The sequence below is a fragment of the Miniopterus natalensis genome, chromosome 2, assembly GCF_054644295.1.
Source record: "Miniopterus natalensis isolate mMinNat1 chromosome 2, mMinNat1.hap1, whole genome shotgun sequence".
In the NCBI taxonomy this organism is placed as follows: Eukaryota; Metazoa; Chordata; class Mammalia; order Chiroptera; family Miniopteridae; genus Miniopterus; species Miniopterus natalensis.
The window spans coordinates 101,054,749-101,064,640 of record NC_142082.1 but is presented as its reverse complement, the minus strand read 5'-3'; the positions used below and the strand labels follow the sequence as shown (position 1 = coordinate 101,064,640).

The window sequence follows — 9,892 nt, the reverse complement described above, 5'->3', positions numbered from 1 at the left end:
GGGTGTTGCCGAGGGGAGGAGGAGGGATGAGAAGATGGAAGAAGGGGAGGGGAAAGGTGGCCGATCTTTGTCCCAAGCGGAGCTCGCCGCCCGCTCATATCCGCGTCGCCAAGTCAACCCGCCGCGACTTGGCAGATTATCTCCGAGGGTCAACACGCCGCGGCCAGGCAACCCCCTCCGGCCCGAGCTCCTGATCGATGTGGTCGCTCGCGGCTCGGGCGATAGCGACCGGTTCTCCGCGGCCCCGAGAACAATGTTCTCATTGACGCGGGCGCGCAGAGATTAGGTGCGCGGGTCCCACGGCCTTTCAATCCCTGGCCCCCGAGGACCGCAGGTGGCCCTTTTCCCTAAAGAAATCCCTGAAACTCCTCACCCAACCCCCCGGGCATCCCAGTAGCTGCGCGAGTTCCCAGACTCGCGCGGACCACTCGGTACAGAGCACACGCCTCAGCGCCCATTCTGGGACACCAGCATCTAACAGGACTCCGCAGAGAAGGCGAATTCCACCTTGGGTCTTGCGTAGCCACTGAATCCGTACGCATTTAAAACATAAATATTTCCACCCTGGCCGGCGTGGCTCCTTTGGTTGGAGGGTCCTCTCTCACACCAAAGGGTTTGCGGGTTCCCTCTCCCTTGCTTCCTCTCTCCAAAATCAATTAAAAAACAACTGTGAAACAAAAATATTTCCACTAGGAGAAAATATATTAAAATCTACCTGTTAAAAGATTGAATGCAGTTTGTACTTTAGGAAAGTCAGATCGTAGTGATTTTTCGCTTGTTGGTTCCTTGTGCTTCACGTTCCCGCTTGCCTAGGCTTTTCTACGAAGGAGTCCAGTTTTTCTGAAACCCTACGTGTGGTTCCAGGAATGTGTTCATTTCAGCAGGACCCGGTCCAAGGCCGCCCAGGACGCTCAGGGCAAAATGTTGGCGGCGTTGGTCAAGCTCATGCCTGGGGTGGGTGCCACCGAGGCCGGGAGAGTCAGTCCGCACCATCGAGTCCGAAAAAGCGTCTCTATTTAAGTCAGGACCCCAGGGTGCCCAGGAGTTACCCAACCGGCGGAAGCCAAAGGCTGACTTTGTCATAAAAACGCAGCGCTTTTATTTCTTTTTAAAACACTGCCCGTATCTCCCAGTCCTGTCGTCTCTCAGTCGGACGCGGGAGTAGACGCCTCCAGCTGACGGACTCTGCGGGTCCGGATCGGTGGAGAGCCATCAAGGGTCTGGAAACTCCAGGCCAACCTCCTGCCCCCGCCTCCCAGCCACAGGAGGGGACGCTACTTCTTTCCCCCTTGCCACATTAGGAAACCATTCTGAGTTGGCCAAATGAGTCTCAATTTATCAAAATCAAAATTAACAATGCCTAATGATATCTTTAATTTAAAAGCGACCATGAATGCTTCAGAAGTTACAGTTTACTCTCCAGAAGTTCCGCAGCACAGCTACAGATAAAAACATACAAGAAAGGCTGGTTTTGTGTGTTAGCTCACCGGTATCCCCGGTGGCTGCATGCAAAACGCACAGATAAATAGAACCAACTGCTTCCCACCTGCAGAGCCGGGGTCTGCAAGCTTTTTTGACCGTGTTCCCTAAAATGTTTAAGTGTACAACCTCAACATGTATATTTATAAATTACATTTGCTAATGTATTATGTACATTATCAAATATACAAGGAAAATAGGTCGTTTAAAGTCTGATGAAACTGATGCTATAAACGAAGAGAAGTTCTAAGCTTTTCATGCGCGCCCCACTTTGGAGAGCGCTGCCAACTGCGCATACAGGTGTGTGCAGTGAACTCAGCTGAGAGAGAAAAGCGAAACAAATGCGGGTGCTCGCGGGGACCTGGGCCTTGCTTCTTAAGGCGGTCAGCCAGGCCAATAACAGCCCCGGGCTGAGCCACGTGGGCCACCGTGGAGCCTATGGCGCGGCAGCGGGCCCGCGAGTCCCAGCCGGCCGCGAGCTCCCCTGCGAGCAGAGCGGAGCTGTCAAAGAGAGTAGGGGTGGCGCCTGGAGTGGGAGAGCTGCACAGCTCCGGGTCGGGGCCCCAGTTCCCCGCTCTGGATCCCCAAGCGCGGGCGGCAGCCATGAACGGCGAAGAGCAGCACTACGCGGCCACGCACCTTTACAAGGACACATGCGCGTTCCAGCGGGGCCCCGCGCCCGAGTTCAGCGCCAGTCCCCCCGCGTGCCTGTACATGGGCCGCCAGCCCCCGCCGCCACCGCCTCCGTTCCCCAGCGCCCTGGGCGCGCTGGAGCAAGGCAGCCCGCCAGACATCTCCCCGTACGAGGTGCCCCCCCTCGCCGAGGACCCCACGGTGCCACACCTCCACCACCATCTCCCCGCTCAGCTCGCGCTCCCCCACCCGCCCGCCGGGCCTTTCCCGGATACAGCCGTGCCAGGCGCCCTGGAGGAACCCAGCCGCGTCCAGCTGCCTTTCCCGTGGATGAAGTCTACCAAGGCTCACGCGTGGAAAGGCCAGTGGGCAGGTAAGCCTGGATCCCGGCCCCTCAGTCCCCACCCCCTCTCACCCGGCTGCCCCTGCCTCCGCGCTCCCCGCAGGACCTCTCCTAGCTCACGCTCCCGGTCCCTACGGATAACCCGGGGTCGGACTAAACCTAAACCGCACGGAGAGCCAATGAGGCCATATCGCACTGACGCGCTTTTCTGGTCCAATCTGGAGCGTCTTTGCTTCTCCGCTCTCCTCCTAGGAGCTTAGACCCCTACCTCCCCTGTACGCTGAACTCCGGGAGCCCCTCCCAGGGAGCCAAGGCCTGCCCGAGCTCAAGCCTGGGACCCTCGGGTGGTCCCCCAGCGGGGGACCTGCCCGCCCGGGACACCGGGAGCTCGAGTGGAGGAAGCCGAGCTGGGATCGGGTTACCTCTGAGCGGCAGGAGCGCGCCTTCGGAGCCCCGGCCGGCTCGCGCCCTGAGCCTGGCGGCTTCACCACAGCAAGGCGGCGGTCACGGGCACCCAGCGGAGGCAGGAGGGCAGGGACGTCGGAGGCCGGGGTGGGGGACGCCAGGCAGGGGCCGAGGCGAGGCCGGCGACGGGCCGCTCACCTAGGAGCCCGGCAGCCGGGCCAGGCCTCTGCGATGCTAATTTCACTTTTGACCAAACAGAAGCCTGAAGGGGTCTCCCCGCGCTGCTTCCAGAAAGTCAGTCTGAGGAAGGAGATGCTCTTTCAGCACAGCGGGTCCAGGGAAGAGGGAGCCCTGGGTATGCACGGCCCTAGGCCGCGGCGGGTAACAGAAGGTCTCCCGGGAGCGGGAGGCGGAGAGCGGAGCAGCCCCCCCCCCCCCGGGGCCCCTTCCCGCCCCGACCTGCGGGTGATTTCCGGCGCGGCCCGGGCCGCCCCCGCCACACAATGTTATCGCTTCCGCGCTGCAGCCACTTCTGGTCACACCTGCACTGCAAATAGTTGACTTTTCTTCCCTTCCAACTCACGTTCGGGAGTAGGGGGAGAGGCTAGAGCTGGCGGTCCCCCACACCCCCGACGATCCTGCGGGTCTGGAGGCCCCGCCTGACCCTGACCCCGCACCGCCAAGCCGGCTTCGGGGGATCCGGGCTCGCCCAGGGTCCTCGGGGCTCGCCTCTCCGGGGTCACTTTCTCGCGAAAGCTGAGTGTGAGGACGCGGCGGGCCCCGAGGCAGGACAGGGCCCCCAACCCAGCCTCAATCTTCCCCACCTCCGGCGAAACCCTTGCCCAAGGGGGCGCCAGATATGCCGGCCGCTGCGGTGTATTTGCACCGCCCGCGGCCCGGGCCTAAGGCCTCGCAGTCTCCCGGGAGGCGGGAGGGCGGCGTCCTCCCCAGCGGTGGGGGACTCTCAGCCCGCAGTTTCCTGCGGAGAGCTGCGCCCCTCTCGGGCTCCGGTCTCTAAGGGCGCTGGGGATGCTCGTTTCTGGCCTTCCGGGCGCTGCTGGCGGCTTCCTCAGGGGAGGAAAAGACGTGGGAGGCCCCGAGGAGGCCTAAATTCCCTACCCTCCTCCCTCAGGGGTGTTACCCCAGCTCTGGTGGAGCTTGGGCTCTAGCGGGACCCAAGAAGCCAGAAAGTAAAACCCGAAGGAAAATTGGCAGCCTTGTCCAGGGCATGAAGGGACCCTGGAAGGGTGACATCGTGGGGCTGGAGCGACAGGGCCCGGGGGCCTCTGCGGCGCCCTCTGGCCCTTTGCAGGCTCAGCCTGCCAGGAAGGGGCCCCGGAGCCCTCTTTCCTGAAGGCTGCTTGGAGTGGGGGGTCCTCCCCAGGAAAACTTCCTAAGAAGCCAAACTTCCAGGGTCTGTGAGCCAGCCTGGCCGCTCTTAGTGGGGTTTCAAGGCCCTGGGGAGAGTAAAATGACTAAGGGCTTTCATTCCTAGTGCAGACATTAATACTAACAGGAGCTTCTGAAAAACTCGGCCTAAGAAGTGAATTGTCTCAGCCCCTCTGGCCGGCTCTCCTCACCCAGCATGTTGCCATATTCCCAGCAACACCCCCAACACCCCCGCCTCAGCCTCCGTCCCCTGCCAGTCTCCTGAGCACCTGTCCCCTGGGGTAGCCTCTCACAGCACCTCCGGGAGGCCCGCAGAAGAGGGCCCTGAAGAGGGTGTGGTTGACTTTTAGAACCTTGGAGGGCCTTTGTAAATGATTTAAAATGTTCCTCCATGCCAACGAGGGCTTGGAAGTGTAAGACCCAAGCATGCCCTGCGGCGAGCAAGCGTCCTTTGCTGACTCAGGCCTGCACCTCTGCCAAGGCTGCTGGGGGCTAACATTTAGCCTGAGGGAAACCCAGGCAGGCTCCTCTGTGTCATTAACCCTCCTCCCCAGGCACGCACACCAGCTTTTCAACTCCCTGAGGCCTCGCCAACAGTCACAGGAGAAACGTTTCATACCTCTGCCCCAACCCGGACAAACTTAGGCCTCTTCCCAGAGTTTCGATGGAACTTACACCAGGAGTCCACAACTCTGGTGCAGTCAGTGTCTGGAAGAGACAGGAAAAGCTCAGAACCTCAAGGAGTACAGTGGCAAACACCAGTTGCGAGTTAATCTACAGGGTCATGCCAGGCTGTTGCTTCCCCAAGGCTGGGCTTAGAGCTGGGAGCCCTTGACCCCATCCCCCCATCCCATGCCCTCCAACCCCAAGCTGGGTTCAGGCCTCTGAGCCTGCCCTCAGCCAGGATTTGGGGCCCAAGAGAGAGGCAGAGGCTGATAGTGACCTTCTTATAGGCCCAGAATAGTTTCACTTCTTTTCTGGGACAGGGGCACAGCCAAAGTTAAAATGAAGATAGTTATAGAAAATTTACTGATTCTTGAGTTGGGGCTGATTACAGTATAACTATAGAGGGAGCAAATATTATGGTCAGATATAACAATATATGTATTCAAGGTTTTTCAAACTGAGAGTTGCACCTGTTAGTGAGTGATGAAATCAGTTTACTGGGTTGAGACCTTTTTTTGAAAGAATGAAATAGTAAACAATAGGAAAAATTAGATAGCATCCTATGTGGTAAAGGTTGATTTAATGTCCTGAAATTTTGTGTGTCAGTTATATATCTGTGTGAACTGGGTAGTGATCTGAAATGTATTTTTACTGTGGGTCATCGGCAGAAAGTTTTTTTGTTTTTTGTTTTTTAGTTCTGTATTAAAGACATTTTATTGCCTTTGTAGAATCAAGTAGGTTTAGAAATCTGTTATGTGCATTTTAATCAGCATCAACACAAACACAAATTCAGGGAACCCATTCAAGAATCACTTGTCGATGGAGCCCACCGCAGGGTCCCTGCGAGCCCCGACCTCCCGAGGGGCCGGCCGGGGCAGGGGCCGCGCTCACGCCCTGTGTCTCCGGCAGGCAGCGCCTACTCGGCGGAGCCCGAGGAGAGCAAGCGGACGCGCACGGCCTACACTCGCGCGCAGCTGCTGGAGCTGGAGAAGGAGTTCCTCTTCAACAAGTACATCTCGCGGCCGCGCAGGGTGGAGCTGGCCGTCATGCTGAACTTGACCGAGAGACACATCAAGATCTGGTTCCAGAACCGCCGCATGAAGTGGAAAAAAGAGGAAGACAAGAAGCGCGGCTGCGGGACAGCAGCCGGGGGTGGCGGGGACACCGAGCCCGAGCAGGACTGCGCGGTGACCTCGGGCGAGGAGCTGCTGGCACTGCCACCGCCGCCGCCCCCCGGAGGAGCCGTGCCGCCAGCTGTCCCTGCTGCTGCCCGGGAGGGCCGCTTGCCTCCAGGCCTTAGTGCGTCGCCGCAGCCCTCCAGCGTCGCACCCTTGCGGCCCCAGGAACCTCGGTGAGAAGTGGGGCCCCCTCCCTGCCCGCGGTTTCGCCCCTCCCGGAGGAGGGGGAGCGGGCCTAGGACTCCAGGTGCGCACCGCCGGCGCTGGCGGTTTGGTGCGGCAGGAGCTGCGGTGGCCCCCGCAGGAGGGGGAAGCACCGCTCTCGAGCGCCGGTGCCGTTGGGGCCTGTGGGGAAACGCTGGCCGACCTCCCGCAAGGAGAGACAGGTTTCTGTAAATCTGCGGCCTCTTCTGGTGATGCTGTTGGATCGGCCAGGGCTGCTATTGTTGTGCAGGTCCCAGTGCTCCATAACCAAGGACCTCCTTAGAGAAACCAACTCTTCAAAAGACAACAGCAACCGTACTAACTGGAACACTCTCCAACACGTGGCAGGCCAGCTAAATGGAGTGCCTTTATCTGCCCAGAAACAGAGCCATTTTCATTCAGGCTTTTGCCTTAACATTTCAGAAATAATCGAAAGGAAATGTTTGAGGTTTCAAAGACCCAGTGAAACAGATGCCCCTGGACTTGAGTAATTCAAGCCCCCCTCTCCTCTCTTTTCCATGATCTAGCACAGCCACACCTGCCCCCCACACACCCTTTCTTCAACCTGCCCCTTTCCTCTGAAGACAACTTCTGAGGGAAGCTGGGCAGCAGCAGGGCTGGGGCCCAGGGGCCCAGCAAGAGTCCCTGCATAACCCCTTGGCCTAGACCTTCAGAGAGAGCAGACAGAGATAGGGCTGGAGCTAGGGGCTTAGAGGAGAAAGGTGGACCCATGAGCCAGCTTTCTATTTAGGACCTGGATTAGTTCCTGGTGTATTCGCAGGGAGGCTGTGTGGGAGGGTGCCTGACCCACCTTAGAATCTAGTCACAGAGCCAGTATGATTTCTACATCTTTAGAAATGATAAAAACACACGTGGTTGAGGAGTTTGGGAAACTGGTTATTTTTATTTAAAGTTGTGAAATTACTTACCAGTTCTTTACAAACGTCTGTGGTTTCCAAGTCAGTTTTGGTTTGAGGGTCTGGGCCTTGCATGCAGGTGATGTTTGTGGAAAATGCTTAATAAATACGGATAACACGGAAAGAGATGAAAATCGATTGCTTTGCTTTGAATCCAGCCTCCGTTGTGGTGCTATGATTCCATTTTGTTTTAAAGATTAAAGCAGCATTTATCTTTTCAGTCCTAACTAGGTAAGAACCCATAATTAAGAAACACCACATCTGGGTTTGGGGTTGGGGTAACGCATTAGCATATTAGTGTGTGGATTCTGTTTTGTTTTGTTTCATTTTTAACTTAAGAGTCACTTCTCAAGATGGATTTTGTCAGTAAGATAGCCCAGAGGCATGGCGGTGGGAGGGCAGGTGGGTAGCAGCCCAGCTGGTGGGAGCCTCGGCTGGGTCTCCTGTCTCTCCCCCGGAGGTTGTGGGGAGAGGCCTTTTTCTTTAGCTCACAGGAAGGAGTATTGCTTTGGATGTGTCCCTACCCCTGGAGCCTGAGGGCCAGAGTGCCTTGTGCTAGGGGCGATCTGGCCTGGGCCTTCCGGCCCCTGCTCACGGCTCTCGCCTGCGTCTTAGCCCGCGGAGCGCTGGAAGGTGCCTCCCGAGCCCGCCCACCCTGGGGGACCGTTGGCTGGCTCCCCGAGTGGCTGCTAGTATTCTCTTTTGCAAAGAGACCCGGATTTGTGTGTGTTTAGTTGTTAATTTTTGTTTTCACTTTTGCATTGTTATTGTTTTTGAGAGAAATGGAATGATTCACCCCTTGGAGGAAAAGATATTCGGTGGATCAGGAAGGGGAACTTCCTCGTCAGCGACGGGCGCCACAGGGACCTGCCCTCGGTAGCAGCCTCCCGCGCCCTGGGCTCGGGAATCCAGGAAATGTGCCTTTGCGCTTCAGGTGCCTCTAGCGCTGACCCACCGCCCCGATACAGTTACTCAACTTCCCTGTGTGTCCGTTTCCTCATCTGTAAAGTGGAGGTGAATTGTTAAACCTAAGAACGCATGCCAAGCGCTTGATTCAGTATCTAGAAAGTAGTTATCCCCCCGCAACGTCGCTACTGTTTCATGACCGTCGTTATTTTCGGAAGTGAGGGGGGGCTGCTGCTGCTGCAGAGATTGTCCAGATCGAATGCCGCCCGAGGGGCCTTTCCTTTGACAAATCCCCACGCGGTCGCTGTTGAGGCGACCATAGTTCATACAACCACTGACCTTTACTGCGCACTTCCCCTAAATGACCTCCTTTGATTCCCACAGCGACCTTCCCCAGGTAGGAGACCGCGTCCCACACAGGGGGGGCCGGCGCGGAGCAGCGGGGAGGACCAGCTGGGGCTCAGCGGCCCTCAGTGGAGGAGCCGAGATTCGGTCGGGGGGGGGGGGGGGTGCCAGGAGGCTTCCCGGGCTCAACCCAACCCCCCGCCCTCCGGGGAGCTCCGGTCCCAAGTCGCTGCGCAGCGCGCTGGCCAGGCCGCTGCCTCTCCTCCCGGGTTCCAGGTTCCTCGACCCTAAGAGGAGAGGTGGTCGCCCAGGGCCCGGAGGTGCTGGCGAGGGCCAGGCGCTGCGTCCCAACCGCCCAGAGCAGGGCCCCGCCGCTAAGAGTCGCTGAAAGCGCCGGGGGCTGCCCTCTGGGCGCTCGTGCCTCCCTCGGAGAAGAGCTGCAGCCCGGCCGACGCCCTGGGCTTGGACTCCAGCCCTCTTCGCCTACGCACGCGTGGCACTAATTCTCTCTTTTCCTCTTCCACAAAATGGGCTCATAACGAGGATGAGATGAAATGATGTCCTTGAAGAGTTTGTTTCGCGGCCGGGCGCGGTAGGCAGGGAAGGGCTGGTGGAGGGGAGGGGGTACTGTCCGCACAGGCCGGCCTTCCGGGGAGGCCCAGGGGCAGCGGGGAGCGAGGCCCGGCTGGCCAGAAGGGCCTCGGAGAGAGGAAGACAGTGGAAAAGCTCAGGCTGGGAGCGCCGCCGTGAATCCCCGAGTCTGCGCGGCCCCTCGGGCACCGGGCGAGCGCCGGAGCTCCAAGCCTGTCTCGCGAGGGAGGGAGGAGGGGAGCACCAGCCAACCAGGGGCCTTCTCCAGGCCCCAGAACTGCCGAGGTGACTTGCCGCCGCCCCCTTCAAGCTGGCCGCACTCCTCTCCTGGAGGAAGCAGACGCGCAGGAGACCTCCAAGGCCGCGAGGAAGAGCGGGGCTCGGGCAGGGCTGCGCGCGGCTCCGGGCGCAGAGCGCGCGCCGCTCCTCGGGCTGCGGCCGGGATCCCGGGCCCGCGGGCTCGCGTACGGAGGGGGAGTCGGGGACACGCCCGCCCGCACCTCCATTCGCGAAGATTCTCAGAGCTGAAGCCACCAGCCCCACATTTCTTCCCGAATCTTTGGCAGGAGGTGAGGTAAGTTCACGGGGCGCCGCGGGAGATGGGGCGTTGCCTGGGCTCCAAGAGCAGCCGGAGCGCCCCCGCGCTTGCGGACCCCTGCCGCGGGGACCTGGCTGCGGGGCGGGGCCTGGCCCGGGGACTCGGAGAACCCTGTAGGGTTCCCCACCACACACTCTCCCACAGGAGCCACCGAGAGAGCGGAGCGGGGTCGGAGACCCCCGAGAGCGTGGCGCTCGGCGGCCGCCCCTGCGCGGTGGGGCGCCGGGTGAGTAGTGTC

The 9,892-nt window shown here is 59.5% G+C and overlaps 1 protein-coding gene across 1 annotated transcript; it reads left to right on the top strand.

Moving 5' to 3' along the window:
• Window positions 1-2,082: 2,082 nt before the first annotated feature.
• PDX1 (pancreatic and duodenal homeobox 1) lies at window positions 2,083-6,270 on the top strand. The gene is made up of 2 exons (XM_016209436.2): window positions 2,083-2,485; window positions 5,825-6,270. Exons 1-2 carry the CDS (start codon window positions 2,083-2,085, stop codon window positions 6,268-6,270), a joined length of 849 nt encoding a protein of 282 aa, XP_016064922.2.
• The last annotated feature ends 3,622 nt before the right edge of the window (window positions 6,271-9,892 follow it).

Coding starts and splice junctions, on each gene's coding strand:
- PDX1 (XM_016209436.2), top strand. CDS start 2,083: ATGAACGGCGAAGAGCAGCACTACGCGGCCACGCACCTTTACAAGGAC. Junction 2,486..5,824: donor GTGGAAAGGCCAGTGGGCAG/GTAAGCCTGGAT, acceptor TGTCTCCGGCAG/GCAGCGCCTACTCGGCGGAG.